This window comes from Candoia aspera, chromosome 4 (genome assembly GCF_035149785.1).
Source record: "Candoia aspera isolate rCanAsp1 chromosome 4, rCanAsp1.hap2, whole genome shotgun sequence".
NCBI lineage: Eukaryota > Metazoa > Chordata > Lepidosauria > Squamata > Boidae > Candoia > Candoia aspera.
Window position 1 is genome coordinate 58,462,466 of NC_086156.1, and position 24,522 is coordinate 58,486,987.

The window sequence follows — 24,522 nt, forward strand, 5'->3', positions numbered from 1 at the left end:
ATGTATAAAGCCGTCTCTTAGGTTGTTGGAAGAGAGTGTTATGCAGAGTGAGTTGTCTTGGCAAAATTCTATCAGCCTATGTCCTGCTTCGTTTTGTTCTCCCAGGCCATGCGTACCTGTAATTCCAGGTGTCATTTGACTGCCCACCTTAGCATTCCAGTCTCCTGTGATGAAAATAACATCTCTTTAGGCGTGTCGTCCAGTAGGTGCTGCAGATCCTCATAGAACTGCTCTACTTCAGCTTCTTCAGCATCTGTGGTTGGGGCGTATATTTGGATCACTGTGACGTTAGATGGCTTGCCCTGAATTCGAATTGAGATCATTCTATCGTTTTTTGGATTGTATCCGAGCACTGCTTTAGCCACTTTACTATTAATTATGAAGGCTACTCCATTTCTTCTGTGGTCCTCTTGTCCACAGTAGTAGATCTGGTGGTCACTTGATGTGGCCCATTCCAGTCCATTTCAGTTCACTGATGCCCAAAATGTCTATCTTTAATCTTGACATCTCACCAATAACCACATCCAATTTGCCCTGGCTCATAGATCTTACGTTCCAGGTTCCAATGGTGTGTTGATCCTTAGAACATCGGATTCGCCGTTCACCACCAGCACCGTCGGCTGCTAGCCGTCCTTTCGGCTTTGAGCTAGCTGCGTCATCACGTCTGAGGCTAGTTGAACTCATCCTCTGTTCCTCCCCAGTAGCATTTTGACCATCTTCCGACCTGGGGGTCTCATCTTCCGATGGTATACCGATATATCTCTGGTTGTACTGATCCATTTAGTTTTCACGGCAAGAATACTGGGGTGGGTTACCATTACCTTCCCCAGGGTTCGCATTTAGTCTGACCTCTCTGTCATGACCTTCCCGTCTTGGGTGGCCGTTCACGGTTTAGCTCCTGGCATCATTGAGGTGCTCAAGCTCCAGCACCACGACAAGGTAACGATCCTTTGCTGAAGATCAGATTTCTACTGCTGGTATATTTAAATTAAAATACAGAATACTTTTGCCATTTTTGCTTAGATGGCAGTCTTTAAAATGTCATCTTCTGAAGTATGCTTCTTAGAACCGCTTTTTAATCCTGATTGATTGATTGATTATGTGCCCTCAATCATTTTCAACTAGCAACCACACAGATTTTCTGCAGAACAGTCTATCTCTTACCTGGTCTTTCATTTCTTCCAATGGTAGTTTAATCCAGAGATTGATTCACAATGTATATCAATTATTAGCTTGACCTCCACACCAAACATTTTCCCAAATCATGGTCAGTTGTCTCCCATTGGACCAGTTTTCCGCAAACTATGGTTCTAATATCCCAAGTCTTTAAAAAAAAAATAGTTAACAAATGTCATAAGACTTGGAATGTGAAATGTTATTTTTCCATCAATCTACCTTTTGATTCTGGAGGAACCCTTGAAATATTTTTCAGGCCTCGGGGAACCCCTGCACTTTCAGGCTCAAATATAGGCCACAAGTTACAAAATTACTATATTCGTTTCAAGTGTAGGCCTGTATATACGTATGCTTTAACAGTGTTCTTAAACTAAAAATAAAGAATGAAACTTACCTCTTTAATGTGAGGTTGCCAAATTTGAAATAATTTTTTAAAGAAATTGTGATCACCCAGGGAACCCCTAGTGACCTCTAGTGGAACCCTAGGGTTCAACGGAACCCTGGTTGAAAAATGTTATAGGTATTACTTTTAGGAACAGGGCAATGCTACATAGGAAAGTTGAAGAGTAAATTTTAAAATATCACTGGTGTGTTGTAGAAAGATTTCTTGGTCTCTTGTATGGAGGAAGATTTCAGCCAACATTACAAAAAGAAAAAACGAAGTCTACAAAACTGATTACAGAAGGGAAATATGGTTATATTCTTTATATGTCAAGTTGGTGGTATAATGTGCTTCTTCTTTGACACAAAGTAACTGACAGCTGACATAGGCCCATCCAGCAAGCTACTATACAAACAAATGATGGGTCAATTATGCTACTTTGCTCTTGAAGCGATGCACACACTGGAGAACAAATCCTGCTTGTATTTGGCATTAAGTTCCTTCTATTGGTGTATTGTCTCTTTCAGGATGGTGAAGACTTAATGGATGAGAGCGTGTTGAAATTCTACACTCAACAATGGGAGGATTATCGGTTTTCAAGCAAGGTGCTGAATGGGATTTGTGCCTACCTCAATCGACACTGGGTTCGTCGTGAATGTGATGAAGGCCGGAAGGGAATATATGAAATTTATTCAGTAAGTTTTCATAAAGGGCACTTAAGTTCAGTGGGAAAAATGGCAGTTTTGTTTTAAAGGGGGAATTAAAATATGTGTTTTTTCTTTTTTGATCCACTTGTCTTTTTACTTTCTCTTTAAGTTTTCCTTCTGCCTATGTGCAACCCAAAATAAACGCTTCTGCACATAGAGGTGTGTGAAAAGATCAGTTTTTCAGCTTTCTGTCCTTCACCAAATTATGAAAAAATTGCTTGACTTCTTACTCTCAGCAAGTATTTCTACACTGGCAGAATTTTTTAAAATTTGGATATCTTAATTGGTATTGTGTTGTGCAGTACATATACTGCTTTATCATCAAGCTCAGACTTCAGTGGGACCTGGCCCTCAAATGATACCATGAAGTGCTACCTCTCCCCTCCATGGTCCTAAAATGTTCCATGGCATACACATTGATCAGAACAGACCTGCTCGCATTAACACCGTTTGCCTAGTGATGTCCTTTTCCGCGTTACTTTATTATGATTATGAGCTACATTAGTGTGTGTTCGTGATTACTTAATTCTTAGTGTCAGGAATATGCAGGAATACACACATTTTAGCTAACCTGTCAGCCCAGAACTGTAGAAATGTCCTTGGTTCATGGTGAACCTATAAAACTCTATATTAGGTTACAGAACAGACCACAGATTTTCTCAGAAAGTATTTTTAAGCAGAGCAGACACCTTTGGCTTAAGAATCAAAGGCAACATATATCAACTGAATACCTTAGTTTCTGATCAAAGTGAAGCAAAGTCTGGTTGTAGTCATAAAAACAGATCAAGTTAAGAATTGAATGAAGCTAAACAATAACTTCTTTTATTATTGTATGCAGAACTGCTTTTTATTTAGTTTTAAGTGGAAAGAGTACATTTCTTCTGCCTCTCTATGCTAACACTTCACTCCCATTTCTCTTTTTGCATCATAGGGGATTGAAGAGCTGAGACTCTTGTCTTCTGCATTTTGTAATGGAATCACTCAGAAAGATGTTTCTGACATAATTAGGAGGCTGTGGAGAAATTTACTTTCTCAAAGTGTTGCTTTGCCACTTCCTTTCATTTTACACGTACAGTAGGCCTTGCAAATAATGTAGCTTTTGCAATATAGTTTTTTCATATTCACTTCCTGTAAAATCATTTCTTATTTCACAATTTTGCTTTAAGTTTTAAAGCAACTTTATTTGGAGATTTAATTTTTACAGCCTTGATAAAATGCAGTAATTAGTTGTTGCAGTTTGATGATCTTTCCATCTGTAATTAAAGAAGTGCCCCAGTGGTGGAGTCCTGCAACATTTTTTTTATCGGCATAATTCCTAGGAATTTGTTTTCTGATTCCTGGCCCCTGTAAATGTTTTTCATAGCCTGACTTACACTTTGTATTACACCCAGTATACGCCCTACATACTGCACAGAAACTCCTAATTTAGCAGAACTCATACTCTCATTTGACACTGACTGTATTCCAGTAATGGTATGATTATTTTCTCAAATATTATTTGGAAGAGAGAAAATAACACTTAAGAGTAATATCCTTGAATCTTAATGTTAAATTTTCTTAATATTAAATACTGTACTGAAGAGTAAACAATGCCATGACTGTCTACTTAAATTTGTCTAAGTTTTATATATAAAAACCCTAATTGAGTTTACACAAATGGGCCTGCATAAAAAAATTAAGGCTGAAGCTTGCCCTCCTATGTTCTGGTTCATATCAGCAGTATTCTCCTATAGAACAATGGTGAGATTCAGGACCTCTTAACTAGAGGCTTTCATGAACACTACCCTCTGTTTGCTAGTGTCCCATGACAGTGTGGTGGTAATCCATAATAGAAGCTAATGTGAAAAATATTTCTTGAAGGAAGGAAGGAATTTTTGAAAACTTGACAACATGCAATATTATAGATAACTATAAATGCAGGAATAAGCATTTTTGATATTTCCTCTTTTAAATCCTAGCTTGCACTGGTGACCTGGCGGGACTGCTTGTTCAGGCCACTAAATAAGCAGGTAATATTTCTATTGATGGATATATTGGCTTGTAATATTTATATTAATGTATCAAAATCAATATTAGGGACTATGACAAAGTGATTTAAAAAATTTATCCAAAAACCAGTCTACCTAGAAAAGTTATGTATAGAATAAGAATTAGTTTATTGTATCATTGTATTCCTGAGCTGTAACTTTTCATTAGATTCTAATTTAAAACTAAATTTGAGAATTTGGTGATTGGTAATGTGATAAAAATAGATTATTCTTCTGTGTATAATTGAGATAGTTAATTAGATTTCATTCTACATTTATTTCGGGGTGAGCTCCCGTTGCTCGTCCCAGCTTCTGCACACCAAGCAGTTCGAAAACATGCAAATGTGAGTAGATTAATTGGTACCGCTTCGGCGGGAAGGTAACGGCGTTCCGTGAGTCATGCTGGCCACATGACCCGGAAGTGTCCTATGGACAACGCCGGCTCCAAGGCTTTGAAACGGAGATGAGCACCGCCCCCTAGAGTCGGACACGACTGGACTTTACGTCAAGGGAAACCTTTACCTTTACCTTTTAATACTGTAATTATTCATAAATAATTTTAAATGTATTTTAAAAATGCATCTAAATAAAAAGTGTGGGAATAGAGAAATACTAGTAGCTGCTAAATAAATTAACCTAGACCAAAAATAGAAAGTCACGGAATCTAGAGCTGAAATAGTTAAAAGATCATACGGTTTAACCTGCGAGGGGCACATATCTGATAATATCTGTTGCCCTTGGGAGTACAGAATATACTTGTTAGTTTCTAGAAATCTGCTACAGTGTGGCATGCTACCTGGGCCCGGTTTGAATGGCTTGTCCCAGGCATCCGATGGAGCCACTTGGTTTACAGAGGGTGCTTGGAGAGTTTCCTGGCAATTTGGAGAGCAGTTCAGCTCAGACCCAAACCAGTCTCCAAAATAGTGAGGTACTAGGATCTTGAGAGGATCGCTCCTGAGCAGCATCTCTCTTTATACCAGTCCTGGTGACTCCTTGGTACTCTGAGGAGCTCCAGGAGATGACATGCCAGAAGAGATGTCCAGTACATTGTTGATGGAAGATGGGTGAATCTCACTGGACATGGGTATGAGCCTAAGTTTGGGCCAGCATCGTAAGTGTGCAAGGGAAACCTCTTTCCTTAATGCATTCATTGAATGCTGTACAACAACCTTTTTTTAAGTAATCCAGACCCTTTTAGATAAGGACAGGCTGCAAATACTGATACTCGGATACACTGAAATGTTAGCTGAGTACTTTTCAGCTAAAATCCCCCATTTACTCCGAGCTAGAACCTGGCTGGATAGTGTGAAGTGCCGAGGGTAACGTCCTGCAGTACTATCTGCAAGGGATTTGATCCTGTGGATCTTGAGGAAGTGGGCAGAATCTTTGGTGGAATGAGCTAGGCCAGGGATCAGTAATTTTTTTCTGTAAAGGGCCAGATGATAAATATTTAAGTTTTGTGGGCCGAGTATGGGCTGCATGGGAAGAGCTGCCACTGCTGTGCCATTGCCCCAGTCCTCTCATGCCTCAGCACAGTGGCTCACCTGGTGTGGGAACAGTGAAGCAGCAGCAGCCAGGTGAGGTTGGAGACTCTGGCAGTCCTGACATGTCTCTGTGGGCATGGCTGACAGGTCTCTAGGCCAAGGAAAATGGCAGCTATTGGACAGTGCTATTGGCCCACCAGCAAGGAGGCCACTCATAGGCTGCCACTCAGGATGCCCCACTGTTGGCTGTGCTTTCAACTTGGAAGCTTGGCTGAGGCTTGGCCTTGGGGGTCTGTCATCTGCCGACCTGTCCATTCTTAGCTTGCAGGTGGAAGGCCAGATTTGCCCTGTGGGCTGTAGTTTGGTGACCCCCAAGCTAGGCCATCTGTGGGCTAGATCCCTTCCCTATCTGGCTGTATGTACAGCTTGGAGGGAGTAGGAGGCTGGATCTGAACTATTGTGAATGCTTCATTGTGGGAGGGGGAATTTCTAATGTTTTTGAAGAGGGCATTGTGTACCTTCTCCATAAGGGGCCAATCTTGGCCCCAACTATTTTAAACTGCTAAGTCTCCAGCATTTCCCTTTTAAGTAGGCTGACCACACATCCCGTTTTGAACGGGACAGTCCCGGTTTTTTTTTTATATTTCCTGACTGTTTTAATATGTCAATTTTGTCCTGTTTTGTAAAAACGTTGGAGCCATTATTGGGAAAGGCAGGAAAAAATTGAAATTGAAAAGGAGGCTGACTTGGCAGTAGTTCTCAGTCCAGTGGGAACCTAGAGCAGAACCGCAGGAACAGCTGATCGGCGATGAGCAAGAGGAAGAGTCGCTGCTGCAAATCAGTGCAGTGGAAGACGGTCGGAAAAGTGTGCCCAGCAGAAAATAAGCCAATTGGCTCTCAGGCCAAAATGGTGGGAAGAAAATAAAAGGGCGCGCCAGAGAGGAACAGGTTGTCGGGGGCAACTGTTCACTAGACTCCTCCGTTGCTGTCCTCCCATCCCAGCTTGCCGCCTCCTTAGCCCTCCTGCAAGCTCTCTGCCCAACGCCACCCCTGTACCAGCCTCTCTGGACCCAACCATTGCTGCACCTCCCCCTCCTGCACCTTCCCAGCTTACTGTTGATAACTTTTTTTATCGTCTTTTTCATGAATACGGAATATTACATAAGTTAAACCCCATCCCGTTTTGCCATTCCAATGTCCCGTTTCTGTCTCAAGGAAATATGGTCAGCCTATTTTTAAGGAAGGTTGATGAGAAGTTAATGAGACAGCAGCTCGTTTCAGTCAGGGTTTAGACCTGGGCATGGGTTGAAAACTGCTACTCATTGTTGACCTGTTGTGAGGCTTAAACAGGAAGTCCAACTCCCCTAGTCTGGCTGAATTGTTTTGTATTCTTCTATAGCATTGACCATAGTGCCCTTCTGGACCCTTGCAAGGATTGGAGGTTGGCAGTACTATTTTACAGTAATTCTTCTCCTTCCTGAGCAGGTGGTTCTAGTTGATGCATATGGAGTAAAGAGACTAGTTAAGCCCTCAGGCACTGCAATTTGGAGTGCCAAAGGGCTCACTCTCTCCCTTATCCTTTTCATTATCTACTGTATGTGAAGCTACTAGGAAATCATTTGATGCTTTGGAGTACAGTATCATAAATATGTTGTTAATATCCAGTTGTATTTCGCCACCTTGTTTAACAAATCATATGGGTATAGTATTTAACAGCTAAACTTTAATTTTGAACCCCAGTAATTAAAAAAAACTGAAATGAAAAAAGCTAATCTCATAAGGAGTGGGATGTGTTAACCTGAGGTCTGTTGCAGTGCATTCCTGTCATAACAAGCCATAGTTAATCAAAACATTTAAATTGGCTCATTAATGTAACATTAATAGAGGCCTTAAAATCTGTATGGGATTTTGAATGGCATGTACTTCAAAAAATAGTTAGGGCAAGGACTAAAAGTAAATCTGATTTATTTACTTTAAATTTAAATAATCATTAAATAGAGCTCAAATGATTCTTCCCATGTATTTAATGTAAACTTATTACATTAATGTATTAATTTTATTCTATTTTATTAAATGTAATATTTTGCTGCAACTTTTGGGGAGGATCTAGAGATTACATCTAAAGGTTTTAGGAACTGCATGCATCTCAGGGACCTCAAGTATCCTGCTCTCCCATATAATATTTAGATGGTTAATTTGTTTGCCTAATTCATATTTTCAAAGGTAACAAATGCTGTATTGAAGCTGATTGAAAAAGAAAGAAATGGCGAAACCATCAATACAAGACTGATCAGTGGAGTTGTGCAGTCTTATGGTAAAATTAATATTAATGATTGGGGGATTTTGTCCATGCCATTGTTGTAAAGCTTAAAGCCTGGTTTGCATATGGTCCCCTCTTGGTTCTGTGTGAAGGAGTTTGAAATATGTAATATTTGTAACTTTTTCCCATATCTTCTAGGCCCATTTATAGCTTCCTAAGCCTGTTAAAAGTAGAAGCTGGGGGATGTTTCTACTTTGCTTTCCCTTTTCTGTGGATTCAGAAGCATTTTAAATTTTATTACTGTTTTAATACACAAAAAAGGGAAAAAAGAAAAGAAAACACATAAAAATAAAATAGAAAAAATAAAGGAACAATTAAAACATGCTATGTTACACTTGGGAAATTATTCCGCCAAATCTTTAAACACATGATTAAAGCTTGACTCTACTGTTTGCATTACGTCTCAAGAGCGCCACTTTATAAACAAAAACCAAATATATATCAATGATCAGTTAAAAGTTACACTGTTTTTCCAACAAAAATGATTAATATTTTTCTGCTGACCCCTATGATTGATAAAGCCATAACTCATATGCGGACGAGTTCCACGTTTTGGGTACGTAATCCAAAGTTAATTCATATCTTCAGACTGTATCGTTCTTTATAGCATCATGTTCTTATGATTATGGATATTGAACCAAAACAGAGCAATTGTGAGATAAGCTCATTTCATATGAGTAAGTGTCCCAACATCCATTTCATACTTAAGGCATAGGAAGGTTGATAGGCAGCCCTTTTTAAGTATTATGTGAGGTATCTAGTAAATGGGGGGAAATAGTTCACTAAATTAGTCTCAAGAGATCATACAACATACAATATTCATAAAATTTAGCCATTAATCTGTTAATATGGTATATTCCATGTCTTTATTCTATAGGTCTTGTATCATCCAAAACACATTCCAGTAGTTAATAATTCTGGAGTTCCAGGTACTGTTAATACAACTGGACAAGGTTGTGAAATCAAGAGATGTCTTAATTGAATGTACTACCATTTCACAAATTTTGACCATCTAAATTCTTCTTGCAATAGTTCAGATGGTTAAAAACCTGATGATCTAAACTATTATTAACTGTAGAGAGTAAGGAAGATGGCTTTGATGGAGATATGCAGGGACTGTTACTTGGGCAAAAGAGGCTGAAGCATTTTTTAAGTCCAGAACTACAAGAATATATTCAGAAAGGGTCATGTAGAAGCCTCCCTAATTCACTCAGACCTGCAAGGTTCTGTTACAGCCTTTCTGTGAAATTGATTTCCTGGGCTGACCTACCTAGTAGGATTTACGGTACCCCTGTTTGCCCATGACTTCCGAAAAAGGGGGATTGTCTGTGATTTTCAAGATGGGATTATCCTAGAGTATAGGTTTGTCAAGTGAATAAGGCTCAAAATTATCCTTCTGTTCCAACATCTTCTAAATGTCTTGAAAGTGTCTTGCAGCATTTAATTCAGGAAATATAATAGAGCTACTGTATAGCTGAAAATGGAGCCAAGCCATTGCTATGATGTCAGGCATGATGTGTATGTCACATAACAACTCACATATAATTTCTTTCCCCGTTGTGTCTTTTTTTTTTACTTAAGTCTTGTGTTCCATAGAGAAATTGAAATTAAAAATATATGCCAAATGATAAAGCTGAAAGGAAAATTAAGACTTCCATTATCATATAGTCGCCATAATTTAGGTTAAAAAAATTAGGGATTGGTTCTTATTAAAAAAAAACATTAAAATCTTATGTGTAACTAATGTAACTTAAAGTTAATTAGCATAGCACCTTGAAGTAAGTATCTCTCTTTTTAAATATACTTACGTTTACAGCATTTATCTTTTTCATAAACTCAGTGGGATTTTTGACAGCTTATTTGCATCAATTTTTACCTGACTTCTTTAAAAAATGATATATTTAATCCACAAGTGAATAAAAATTACTTAGTTAAGCTTTCCATTCCCAGGTAGCTAAGAGTACTCAAGCAACAATTGAAATATAAGTTGTTATAAATTGGAGTCTATGGGTAGTATACAAGACTTATTCTAATTAATTAAATAACCTGATAAATTAATAGTCTGTTGCCCAATACCAATATATTTAGTATTGAAAATACATAATTATCTATGGTATATCAGGGATGTATTATGTAAGATTTCCCTTCTAGCTGTCTGGTCTGGGAATAATTAATCAAAGGAATGAGACTTTTGTGAGCAGGAACAGTTTCCATCTTTTTACTATTTTGATAACCAGCACCCCTTTAATCAGTCTCAAAAGTAGCTCTAATGTGTAATAACTGTTTGTGTTCAGTGTCAGCCACCTGCACCTGAAATGTTCTCCATTTTATTAATGAACTGTATGATTCTGACTCAATTTAAAACAGCTTGATTCATTAAGTCAGAATCATATAGTTGGGGACCCTTAGTTTCATCCAGGAGGCTAGTAATCTACCATGTCGTTCAATTTGCTTACAGTATTTTAATTTGTGCAATTAAATGGATATTTTGTTTCAAGGACATAAAATAAATTAAGTTCTTCTTTAGTACCATAGTAACTTTATGTAATTCTTGGTACTGGTCATTTCACATAAATGCTGAAAGTTTTAAAAAATTTTCACAAATATTCTTGCTTAACTTTTTAATTTTTCCATAAATCATAAACAGTAATATGACCAAGTGTATATGTCTTAAACACATCCCAAATGACCAGTAAATATGCAGAATGTCTATTTATAAGAAAAAAACCTTCAACTTCTTGTTAAATTTGTTTTAATAAAGTTCTTTTTTTAAAAAAACGGAACTACGCTTTCTTGTAGTAATTGATACTATTTCTAGGCTTTGATCTGATATATCTGTAGTAATTACATTTTAAACCATTCAGCTAAGGATCCAAGTATCAAAAAGTAATCTAGTTGGGAACAACTCTGATGTGGAACTGGGAAAAAAACATTGTTGCAAAGTATTTAAAAATCGTCATAGCCATCAAATTAAATTCTGACATATAAGCTTGCCGCATTTTCCATGTATGAGAATTAGATATGGGTGTGGTAGTATTTGATCTATTAAAGAATCTAAAATCTTCAGAGCCAAAGTAAAACAAAAATAGAAATCTGTATAGTGTATCTGGGAAAACCTTAGTAGAACTATAATAATTAATAAATGCAGTATGTTTATTAAAACTATTAATCATCAATATTTTAAAAATCATTTTTAAGAATTTTTAAGTCAAAACTGCTGTATATTGATAATTCTATGATCTAGATGTGTCATTCTCCAGTAGAAGAATATTTCTTGTGAAAATGCAACTTTAGATTTTAAGTTGCATAATTTGTTAAGAATCTAAGGCCTCCAAAGTTAATAGAGATGTCATGATGGACTGAAATTAAAATAATATGCATGTTCAAACAGCGGTATTTCTATATAACAAGGAAAAGGGAAAATTGTTTGGGCTGACAAAATAAAACTTGAGGAAAAAAACTATAAAGGGAAAAAAAATTAAAAATGAGAGGAAAAAACCAAAAAAAGGGATGAAGAAAAACTAAGAGAACAAACTAAAAATCCACTAGGATTCTCACATAAAGTGTACTGAAATTACAGTGCGGGAACACTATCCCCAATTCAAGTCAGCCTATCCCCCTCTAAAAAGTAGAAAAAATTAAAAGGCTACTTACTATACCTTTAATTCAGATGATCCAACAGCAACTGGGTCATAATTTTTTTTTCATTCCAATATCCAGAAGTAAACAAGCAAACAAATGCTGGAAAAAGAACAAAAAAAACCCTTTTTTGTGTTCCTACAAAATGGGCTTGTTTTCTACATTTAATAAAACAGAACAGAAAAACAAAGAAAAAGAACAATGCAATAACATATATTGTATGTATTGTTTCTTAGGCATACATAGATATATATGTATAACTGTTTCAGTAAACAATGACCATGTTTCATTGAATTGTCCATTATCTATAGACAATGTAATCATAAATCATGAGTAACATCAACCCACTGGGTAACCAGGGCCATTAATTTGTTTTTCCAATGTTAAAGAACTAATCTCTTAGGAATAATGAGGGCACAGAGAATCCACTTTTGTTGTCCAGCTGTCAATTTCCATGTAATAGTTATGTAGCTCAAACGAATGTGTGCATCGAAATATTTAACTTTGTCTCAAAATCAGCTTAATGCTTCATCTCAGAACGTAATTTTAGGATATTATAGAAAATACTGTCTTACTTATTGGACCCCATTAGGTTTATATTGAAAAGGAATGAGTAAATCATCATGTTGGTGGAGATGCGACCAGTGTAACACTTCATTAAAACACATGTGAACCATCTGTGCAAGAAGATGTGAAAAAAATCACTTCCTTTGCTTTCCATTCAAGTATCCGCATTTTCCATGACAAACTAGGCTAGGTTTTTGAGCCAAATAGAAACAGAAATCCATGCAATAAGCAGTTTCAATTTCAACTTTATTCTTAGCCTTCAGTGATAAAATCTCATGTATAAATTTTTCCGTGAAAACTGGTGAACTGTGATCTTTCTCAGCAGTTTAAGTAATTATTTTTGTAATAAAGATCCTGTGTAGACAGATCACTTAATCCTGTACATTTTTGTTTACTTTCAAACATATATCACATCTTGTTTCATCTGAATCAATAACCAGACATTTCAGCTCAGCCAGTTTCTGAACTGAAGTATGCAGTTTCTGATTCTCCTTCCCTCAAGTAAGTGGGAAGAATTATGCTTTTTTCTGTCTTCTTGATTTCAGAAGCATGAAAAATTAAATGGACGATACAGCTGGCCAGTAATTTAGAAAAACATATTACTTATTTATCAATTTGTAAATACAGTAGTCAAAAGATAAAAAGAGGTAAATGAGAATTGAGGATCCTAACTGCCTACCTCTGATCTAAGGTTTGTGGGAAACAGTGAAGGCCAAATAATATTTTTCAAAGGTTTGAGTTGACCAGTTGTGCATTTCACATGTTTCTGTTATATATTCTCTTGTTAAATGATACCTGTGTAGATCTAGATCCTGTATAATGGGTAAAACTTAAATGATTTTGAAAGAATAGACTTGCTTCCAGGAAAAAAAAAAGATTTTAGAAAACTCCAAAGGTAACCCAAATTAAATTTACTTAATCTTAAGAATTCCTTTGATGAAGCACTCCTATTATGAATAAATCTCCTTGATCATGTCTGAAACTTATTTCTAAGTAGACATATATGGGGTTGGACTGCAGTTCTTGAAATAGTCACATTTAATTTTGGTTTCGGGATGAGAGACATTACTATCTTCTTGCAACCTCCTCTGCAATGGTTTGAATTTAACTTCTTTTTAAAAAAACAGATACAATTTTGCATGTTAAGAAAATATCTAAAAAGCCTTTATTAGAATTTATAGCCTGCATGTAAGTTCTCCTTTTCTATCCTATGTAAGTTTTGTTAAAGTGGAACACTTTTAAATGAGGTAATAATAAAATAGCGATTAAAATTTCATTATATGTGCTAAATGAAATCTGCTGTTTAGTCAAATTTACCTTGAGAAATAATTTTGTGGCTTTTTTTTTGTCTGTATGCTTTTAGTGGAGCTGGGACTGAATGAAGATGATACTTTTGCTAAGGGGCCTACATTGACTGTATATAAAGAGTCTTTTGAATCTCAGTTTCTTGCTGACACAGAAAGATTCTATACAAGAGAGAGCACTGAATTTTTGCAACAGAATCCAGTTACAGAATACATGAAAAAGGTACTATGGTTATACTGCAAGTTTCTGGATCTAAAAATAGCTGGTACTGTATTTGAAATAAGAATTTAAGGCAATTGTTTTGCCTGTAGATGCTGAACTGCAGGTAGGAACTAGCTTCAACTCCTACAAAACTAAAGATGAGTAGTGAGTATGAGTGTGTTTTCCTTGGCCTCATTTAACAAAAGCCATGGGATTTAGATACAATATTGAGGAATTAAAGAATTCTTTCTGTTCCTTTATTTATTAAACTTTACCAACAACAGAAGCCAAAGGAAAACCATCTGAAACACATTGCAGTTATTTCAAGAATGAAAAATAACAATCAGCAAACATGGAATCTTGAAATATTTGACATAGTTTTAAAATCTCAGAAATAAGTGTAAATCAGAAAATGCAAAAATAAATTAACAGATTAAATAATTGACAAATCCTCCCTAAAATGATGAATTTTATTCTGGATAAAAATGGTAAAACAAAATTACAGAGAAATGGCATAATTATTCTTCAAGTATTTATGGTATATGTTTTCATGTTTGTGTTTAAGTTTTAATGATTTATCCTCCAGATTATTTGTCATAATTCTAAATTCTAGTGATAGTATATGGCACTTATTTCACTCCTTAGATCCCCCCAAGGAGAAAAAAAAATGACGGGGGGGTGGATTTTCAGACATTTTAAAGGTGAAATGAATGCCCCAAGTCTGTGTAAGTCTGAAGCCACCCCTTTTACCTCTTAAAACCCCTCAATTCCCCCTTCCCCCCTGAAAAATTTCAACTGTGGAGGCTCTATGGGCTGCAAAATACACTCTTTCCACCCAACTGTAGTTATACACCTATTTTATATATTCTATGAAGAGCTAGCTTGAAACTGCAATTTGTGGCAGATGCTCCATGTAGCAGTTATAATTATTTATGGCATTTTTTTAAAACAAGAGTTACACTTTAAAATGATGTCACATTTGGAGTTTAGGGATTATATTTACATAAAATGTATTTATTTACAGGCAGAAGCTCGCCTTCTGGAGGAACAGCGCAGGGTTCAGGTGTACCTACATGAGAGCACACAAGATGAACTAGCACGGAAATGTGAACAAGTACTGATTGAAAAACACTTAGAGATCTTTCATACAGAATTTCAGAACCTATTGGATGCTGACAAAAATGAAGGTAAGCTTTCCCATGTTTAACTGATAGACAGTTACTTTTGATAAAATGTGAAGTCTAGGTTGAGCTTGTTTCCAGGTGACTTATATTCATGGCATGATATGGAAATGGTTTCTTATTATCATCTGCTCTTTTTTTAAAAAAATGTCCTAGTTTAATCTATAACTCTGGGATGTAATAGTGGCCTCCCATTCAATACTAACCAAGTGTGACCCTGAGTAGTTTTGTAGACTGCCATGATCAGTGATAAAATATACTTAATAAGTGATATAAAGTAATTAGTTGAATTTGTTCCATATGCCTATTTTGCTTAAGAGACACATTTAATTTCAGGCTAGAATAGAAACACATTTTGGATGCTACAGGCATAAACACTAGATTAGAAATATTTCTAAACAATTGCAATGCACAGAATTTTAACATAGACAAAAACATAGAACAGTCAAGTCCAACTTCTCTCCCTGCTCTGTATAGAAACCTCCACAATAACTCAATAAAATACATTAGACACGAACACTATACTGTTTTGTGTGCTGTTTGTTTAATGAGAATTTTTTAATCTATTAATAGAACTTAAATGACGGTATTGAAGGATTATGGATTATTCTAAAGGATTCACAAACTTTCTCTGACCATAGTACTTCATATCTTTTTTGATGAAGGGCCATTGATGTTTGGGGAAGAGTTTTCAAGCCAATTGTGGATTCATCTAATAGACATACCATCCAGCCGATAATCAGTTTGTTATACAGAATGTTGTAAGTTTGGCCCTGCCCCTTTTACTCCTTGACCTCCATGCCTTCACCTGGAGATTTAAAGGGGAGCTGTATTTGCATTTCCTTGAAAGGCACTATAGCTCTGAGTGTTTTGGGACTGTGTTTTATTTGCAGTCTGGATGATATAAAAAGACCTACTTCCAGCTGTGTATACAGTGGCAGGAAGACTTGGGGGTGAGATTTTGCACCCAATATAAAACCTTCTGTGTATTTAACTGAATGCCTGTGTAACTGCATTGTTTCAGGCTGCTCACAAATCAATCATTTTATGATTTTCCTTTGAGTTTTCCAACTTAATATCAGGATGTTGTTCAGTCGTTAAGTCGTGTCTGACTCTTCATGGACCATAGCACGCCAGGCCTTCCTGCCCTCCACTGTCTCCCGGAGTTTACTTAAATTCATGTTCATTGCATCAGTGATGCTCTCTAACCATCTCATCCTCTGCCGTCCCTTTCTCCTTTTGCCTTCAGTCTTTCCCAGAATTAGGGTCTTTTCCAGTGAGTCCTCTCTTTGCATTAGGTGGCCAAAGTATTTGAGCTTCAGCTTCAGTATCTGTCCTTCCAATGAACAGTCAGGGTTGATTTCCTTTAGGATTGACTGATTTGGCCTCCTTGCAGTCCAAGGGACTCTTAAGAGTGTTCTCCAGCGTCACAGTTTGAAAGCATCAATTCTTTGGCGCTCAGCCTTCCTTATAGTCCAGCTGTCATAGCCATACATCACTACTGGGAAAACCATAGCTTTGATTATATGGACCTTTGTTGGCAAGGTGAAGTCTCTGCTTTTTAATATGCTGTCTAGGTTTGTCATAGCTTTCCTCCCAAGGAGCAAGCACCTTTTAATTTCATGGCTGCAGTCACCGTCTGCGATGATCTTGGAGCCCAAGAAAATAAAATCTGTCACTGCTTCCATTTCTTCCCCTTCTATTTCCCAGGAAGTGATGGGACCAGATGCCATGATCTTAATGTTGAGTTTCAAGCCAGCTTTTGCAGTCTTCTCTTTCACCCTCATCAAGAGGCTCTTTAGTTCCTCTTCACTTTCTGCCATTAGGGTAATATCGTCTGCATATCTGAGGTTGTTGATATTTCTCCCAGCAATCTTATTTCCGGCTTGTGATTCATCCAGCCTGGCATTTCTCATGATGTACTCTGCATATACTGTAAGTTAAATAAGCAGGGTGACAATATACAGCCTTGTTGTACTCCTTTCCCAATTTTGAACCAATTGGTTGTTCCATGTCCGGTTCTAACTGTTGCTTCTTGACCCGCATACAGGTTTCTCAGGAGACAGGTAAGGTGGTCTGGTACTCCCATCTCTTTAAGAATTTGCCACAGTTTGTTCTGATCCACACAATCAAAGGCTTTAGCATAGTCAATGAAGCAGGTGTTTTTCTGGAACTCTCTTGCTTTTTCCATGATCTAGCAAATGTTGACAGTTTGATCTCTAGTTCCTCTGCCTCTTCGAAACCCGGCTTGTACTTCTGGTAGTTTGTTTGTTTATTTCTCTGTCATATTTTTATTACCACCCATCTCCCCCACTCGGGGGACCCTGGGCGGTTCACAATAAAACAGTATAAAATTCAGTAAAATCAAAATAATATCAATAAATATACATGTAAAATTTAATAAAATCCAAGTGATGGCAGATCTAATTCCACCTAAAGGGGACAGGACCTGTTCCGGCAGGACTAGGGAACCAACCAGCCCCAAGAGTGGCTCTTCCTCTCCCCACTCCAAGCATGGTGACAAAGCAGGTCTTCAGCTGTTTCCTGAAATCCAGAAGAGAGGAGGCCAACCTCACTTCCGGGGGAAGGATGTTCCAAAGTTCTCAGTTCACTTACTGCTGAAGCCTAGCTTGTAGGATTTTGAGCATAACCTTGCTAGCATGTGAAATGAGCGCAATTGTGCAGTAGTTTGAACATTCTTCGGCATTGCCCTTCTTTGGAATTGGAAAGTAAACTGACCTTTTCCAATCCTGTGGCCACTGTTGAGTTTTCCAAATTTGTTGGCATATTGAGTGCAGCACTTTAGCAGCATCATCTTTTAGGATTTTAAGTAGCTCAGCTGGAATACTGTCATCTGTGCTAACTTTGTTGTTAGTAATGCTTCCTAAGGCCTACTTGACTTCACTCTCTAAGATGTCCAGCTCAAAGTCAGTGACCACACCATCGTGGTTATCAGGGACATTTAAGATCTTTCTTGTATAGTTGTTCTGTATATTCTTGCCACCTCTTCTTAATTTCTTCTGCTTCTGTTAGGTTCCTGCCTTTTTTGTCCTTTATCATGCCCATCGTTGCACAAAACGTTGCCTTGTTATCTCCAATTTTCTTGAAGAGATCTCTAGTCTTCCCCATTCTATTGTTTTCCTTGATTTCTTTGCATTGTTCATTGAAGAATATCAGGATGACTCATATGTAAATAATGGATTCTCCTTTTTCTCCTTTGAGATCCTCTTTCATTCATCTGGTACTTTACCAGTTCAGTATGATTTTTAAAGGTAATCACCTGGATCAGACTGTCAGTCAGTAAGTTGCTTCAGAACTATGAAAATTGTTTATTCCTTTGTGGTTTTAAACAAAGTTATATTGTGAACTAATTTAGAGGAGCAGTTTCTCTCTTTAAAATATTCCTCTCTATTGGACTGTACATTAATTCCAGTTTTCTAGCCCAAAGCATGTTTTCAAGTTATGACTAGAATTGGTAAGCTACTAAAAACCTTGGTAATAAAAACTTTATCCCAAAGTACTGCTTATTACCAGTCTTTAAATTTTAAACCACAGTGTTCTCTGTACATCACACATAGTATCTTGTGCAAATTATCATTCTGAAGCCTCCCACCCACCCAAGGTTTATACAGTAGTCTGATAAATTCACCCAATTTTTCATGTATCAACATAGCAACAACTTTGTGAGGCATGTTCTATGTTAGGTTACATTCCTTCACCTTGCCTGAGCTTATTTATTTTTATTTTCTCTCTATCTTTCTAATCACTACTGATTTTTTCCTACTTTTGTTAGTGTTAGAGGCAGGAAAAACTTGGTGAAAAGGAATGGTGGAAGTTTGGAGATGTTGGCAAGGTTCAGGGAGAGGAAAGGGAAGAAGTTGGCTCAGCTGATGGGGAAGAGGTTTGGATAGTGTTGGAACTGGCAAAAATTGTGGAAATAGCACTGTTATTTGCTACAGCTGCAGAGAAAATAAGAGCAGCAGTATGCTGTTACCACCACAATGGTGAATGCAGGAAGTAGCACAGATGAAGGAGGAGGAGAGAGGGACTACTATTACAGGACAGTGGGAAACAAAGTAGACTGGATTGTGGGGCAGTGACTGATAATGTTTCAGGAGACAGTTATGTAAACAGCCACCTGCAAGCTTTTCCAGTATCTTTACCAGATTATAGTAAGGCAATTAAAAAGAAACTAAAAAAAGCTTTGTCCTAAAGTATTAGGGGATAAAGCCCTTCTCAATGGGAAATAATTCAGTTGCTGAAATTCTGGTAACCTGTCCTTTTAATCTCAATCTTGGTAAAGAAAACTTTTGGGAATCTGCCTTGCAAGGAATTATTTTTAGCTTGAGGCAGTTGCCAAAGAGACTGGCAGGCAGTGGGATCACAGTTATCATCAGTTCAGAAGGAGAAAAGACAAGAGGACTTAGAATCATAATGTGTGGATTGTAGCACCTTCTTGGAACAGCAGAGCAGCAAACCAGAATCAAAAGAGTACCTGCTCTTTTAAAGGGCTGGGTCAGGAGAGCCTGTGCACCACCTGGTGGGAGTAGCTTAGAGCTATATACTTAGCTAATTTGAAGGACGGCCTTCAGAAGGTGGTAGAAGAGATGCCACTCCTGGGTATTATAGTCCAGGGAAACTTGTAAAGGGAGAGGCCTGCAGGATCATTGGGGGTTTAGATAGTGGGGTAGATTGGGGTGGTGATGGCCTGAAGGCTCTGTGATGGGAGGTTGTGGGTTTGCCTTTACAGGGATGGCAGTGGATTGTTGGGAGCCTTCACCCCAAACTGGTATTGCTTAAGGCCAGGTCAATCTGTAGTAAGACCTTGCTTTTCCATGATCTAATTGTTTAGGAGAGAATGGGCTTGGCTTGTATTATTGAGACCTGGTTGAATGAGGGTGGAGGGGTTCCTTTTTCTGAGAGGTACCCAGCCAGATTTCAGGTGATGCACATTCTTAACTTGACTACTAAGGAAGAGGGGTGGCAGCCATGATCCAGGAAAACTTGATGATGGCAACACACCCCATTCTACAAATGGCTAATTGTAAAGTCCGTTAGATGAAGTTGGGTGCTGGGGATAAGCTAGGGATTCTTGTCAGTTGTACCACCTGCCCTGCTGCCTAGTAGCATCTCTACCAAATCTTGACATCATCTTTGGACTGGTGGTGGATTTCAACGTCCATATTCTGGCAAGGGGATCAGCTTGGACTTCATGTCCTGAAGGAATAGATCTTGTGACTTGGGGGTCCTCTTGAACTCACAGTTCGTGTGAACAGCAAATAGAGGCTGTGGCCAAGTGGCTTTTATCAATAGTAAGGGACTTGGACATTCACATAATTATTATCATGTAGTTGGGCTACTGCAGTGCACTCTCAGTGGGGCTCTGAAGACAACCCAGAAGCTGCAGCTGGTAAAAAAATGTATTGGCCAGTTTGCAAACAATTGAAACCCACTACTCAAGAATAATATCTCTTTTGAAATCCTTGCATTGGTTTCCAGTAAGCTTCTGGGCCCAATTCAAACTACTGGCTATTACCCATAAAGCACTGTATAAGTTGATATGATGCTTGGCATGAATATTGAAGAATCTATAATATTTTTAATGAATTATTAATTTTAAATTGGTTTTGTGGGTGTTGATGGTTTTAACAGTTTATTGTTACATTGTATACTGCACTGAGCCTTGCAAGAGAACAATATAAAACATATTTTTACATACATACTCACATACACATGCATACATAATTTGCTGATTGAACTATCCTTTTGGAATATGTTTTGGAGTCACTGTGTACTGCCACTATTGTCTGCCCCTCCTATTAGGTGGAGATCAAGTTCCCTTTGTTTTGGTCAAATTCTTTGAAGATCTAGTTTTTCAAATACCCCATATTTACTATTAACAGTATTGTGCCATATACAGACTGTTTTAGTACAGTTTCATAGTTGTTAAGCTTCTCATCTACAGCAGTAAAGAGAGCCAACAGCCAACTTGTTTGGGTGGTATTTGTGCTCTGTGTTTGCCCTGGCATTATGCTCTGAGATTAACAGATTGCATTTTTTAAAAAGTAATAAGTTGTGACTACAGACCCGAAGGCAAGAAACAAATTCCTTATGAAAGGTGTTACTTCCCCAAATTACAAAATAAAGCATATATTCAGGTCCATGTTCATGGGGAGGAGTGGTTGCCTCAGGAGGCAGAATAGTTTAATTCATTGGGTTCATAATTAATAATCAAGTCATATTGAGAATTTAAGATTTTAGTGGGTGTGGGCTTTGTAGCAACATTTTCAATCAGATCCAGTGGGTGGAAAATACAGCTTAGCCTATGGTATTTCTTCAGACCTCTCTTCTTTCCTTAGCTATAAATCCAGGCAAAATATCTTCATTCTGACACTATCCCCTGGAACAAATCACATTTCAATTCTTCCCCCAGATCATTTGGAAGACTCATTTTCCCCCCACTAGATATGTCCCAGCAATATTGTGACTTAGCCTTATTCCTTCCTCCTCATGCCTCTCTAGCAGTTTTCAAAGAAGTATTAAGATGCTTCCTCCACAACTGCTAAGACATAATTTCTGACTAATGGGTGTTGGCTCTCATCAAACAGGCTTACATTACATAATCCCATTTTCTCCCTCCTTTGTTTCAATGCCTTATGCCACTTCAGATGTATCTTTTAGCAGAGTTTGAAGGAGTGATTATGTCCTTATGCCAGACCAGTTCCCCGGCTTCTGTTTTTAAGAGTACTGAAGTTAGATGAAACAGTCTTTGATCTGAGTTATACAGACTTGTAGTATCCTGTGAAAGTTTTACATGGTGATAGTTTCCAACATTCAATCCTTCTTCCACTGAGGCAATTAATATGTGACTCTAGTCTCCAAAATGCTTATTTCATATTACCCTCATTTTCATTTTACTATACACTTCTTCCTGTTTCAGTATTAAGTGGTCATATTTGTCCTGGCTACAGTGCTCAGCATGTTCACCAAGTGCATGACAATTTTGTGTCAAGAAGCAAGGATTCTTTCTTTTATAAATAGGCTTTTTGTGGGATCCTAACTCTTTTACATGGCAGCACATAACCAACTTTGGCTGGTTTGAAAAACTAGGCAGACTCAGATTTGCTTAATATTTAAATGGGAGACCACCAAGAAATTCTGTAAGTTAGATGAAGATGTTGAGAAAGTATCAAAGTAGAAAGCAGTAGAGAACTACATCTTGCTGCCAAGAACACTATGTGGACAGGTCTATGAAGTCAGCAGGAGTTGAGATTGACCTCAAGGAGACTTTACCTTTTGAAAATTCTTTCCAGCTGAATGGAATGTTGAAAAGAAATTATGTATAAGACCACATTTTCCATTGGGGTAGAAACCAACAAAAGAAAAATTCTGTTTGAAAATGGTCTGGCTACAGCCACAGAGAAATATAATCTCCAGCGCATCTCTATGGGAGAGGCAATTGGGCAGCAGATAAGAATTTTGCCAGCTGCTTCATTCTAAGCCCCCTTTCTTCTTCCTTCCAGGTCATGTGACCTAGAGTACTATTTTAAGGCACTGGAAAGAATTCCAGAAGTAATGCTCTTTCTGCTTCCCCTACCTTTTTTTCCTGATTTATATTTATATTTTCCATTTATATTTGTCTGGAAAAAAAAACTATTGATCTTTAGTTGCCTATTTTTGTTTTTATAGAATATTATTTCATTTTTATACAACATCAAGGAAATCTAATACTTATAACTAAAAGGCTGAAAGAAGCCTTTTGGATTTCATTTATCTACTTATAGCTATGTTAGAAGGGTTTGAAACTTAGTTGTGTTTTGGTTCCCTAGCAAGATATATTGCAAATGCACAGCTGTTGTACTGTGAGTATCCATTAATTTATTACAAATTACTAATTGTAACCCACTAAGAGTTTACTGATTGCAGCCAGGTAATAGCAAATAAGAAATTACCTTGGTTTGTCAGTGTACATTTTCGTTAATTTGTCAGAATTTAAAGTCATGCTCTTGTGAAAACTATTAACACTGATTATTACTCTTCAAGTGCTTTATCATCAAACTGCAAGTCTTAAAACAAGTTTTATACCTTTATATTATCTCTTATTTTTATGTCATTATAGATTGTAAAATGTAATTTAATATTTAAATTAAGATTTTTAACCTGGCATTTTGTTCTCTGAGGCTGGGTGCATTGTTCAAGAATTAGAGTTCTTTGACTATTTTAATGTATTTTCAGATCTTGGTCTGTTTCTGACTAGTTCTTAGGTGAAGAACTGAGATGGTGACATAAAATTATTAATGCAAATTAAAATATATCTTGCTTCCTTTTTTTCCAGATTTGGGACGCATGTATAACCTTGTGTCCCGAATTCAGGATGGCCTTGGAGAACTGAAAAAACTTTTGGAAACTCACATTCATAATCAGGGTCTAGCTGCCATTGAAAAATGTGGAGAAGCTGCATTAAATGTGAGTATTGGATTGAGCACTTGTCTTAAATTCATATTGTATTCATTAACTGAATCTGAAGGAGTTTTCAACAAACTTCAAAAAGGATAGTCTTCTGTCAGACAGTCAAGCCTTGCTATGAAAAGTCTGTTTATGTGAACATATGAACAAGCATGTTCAAAATACTTCAGTAATTTTATGCTGTTTTTTGTGTGATTCAAGACATCCGCTTTCAAAAGAACCTGAAAGGAGCTTTCAACTGCATTCATTTGTAGAGGCAAGACAATAGTAATTGTTATAGGCTTTAGGGAATGGAATGCAAAATCACTGCATGTTCGCATTTGAAAAGTATATTCTTGATTGCTTCAAGAGCATACTTTATTTCAGCATTTAAGCTGATTTCTTTTTTCACTTTGAACCTTAAATGGAACATAATGGAAAATCTTAATATAAACTTAGCAATTTTATTGGAAAACTGTGGCACAGGACTGGGACTCTATTCCATGGTCTTTGCCAAACATATCAAGTACAAACCAGCCTTGTCTGATCATGGAAGCAATAATGCAATATTGGTACTTTCTGAATGGGTCCAGGCAGGCCACAATGAAGGAGTTGGAAAAGAAGGAGAACCCCTTGTTTAGAGATTACGCATATAAGTTTCCTTTAAAATTACTCCCTGTGACAGAGGTAATGAGTTCCAGTCATTTGGAAGTAGTTGTTCAAGCAGTAATAGCAGTAAATATAGTAATTGCAAGGGCTGGGGGAAAATGCTGAAATTAATAATGAACTGGTGATATTTCTAGGCACTATGTTTTAAGAACAGTTCAGAACAGATTGGAGCAGTTGTAGCAAAAATGATCAGGGGGCTGGAAATCACGTTCTACTAGGTGCAGTTGAGGGAACTGCATATAAGTAGTCCTTGGTTAACGATGGTAATTGGGACCAGAATTTCCATTGCTAAGCAATGCGATCATAAAGTGTGACATTACGTGACCGCATCACTTAGTGATGGCAGTCCTGGCAGTCCCTGTTGCTGTTGTTAAGCAAAGCTCTTAACTATATATTTGGAAATTGAATAAAATTCTTAT

General features: G+C 37.3%; 1 protein-coding gene across 3 annotated transcripts in view; it reads left to right on the forward strand.

Moving 5' to 3' along the window:
• Positions 1 to 24,522, forward strand: part of CUL1 (cullin 1) — a 75,417-nt gene that overhangs the window by 24,608 nt on the left and 26,287 nt on the right. For all 3 annotated transcript variants that reach the window (XM_063304203.1, XM_063304205.1, XM_063304204.1), the window contains exons 4-9: positions 2,086 to 2,253; positions 4,224 to 4,274; positions 8,000 to 8,090; positions 13,666 to 13,829; positions 14,833 to 14,995; positions 23,325 to 23,455. In XM_063304203.1, the coding sequence (XP_063160273.1) occupies positions 2,086 to 2,253; positions 4,224 to 4,274; positions 8,000 to 8,090; positions 13,666 to 13,829; positions 14,833 to 14,995; positions 23,325 to 23,455 (768 nt within the window). The remainder of the gene's footprint in view (positions 1 to 2,085; positions 2,254 to 4,223; positions 4,275 to 7,999; positions 8,091 to 13,665; positions 13,830 to 14,832; positions 14,996 to 23,324; positions 23,456 to 24,522) is intronic.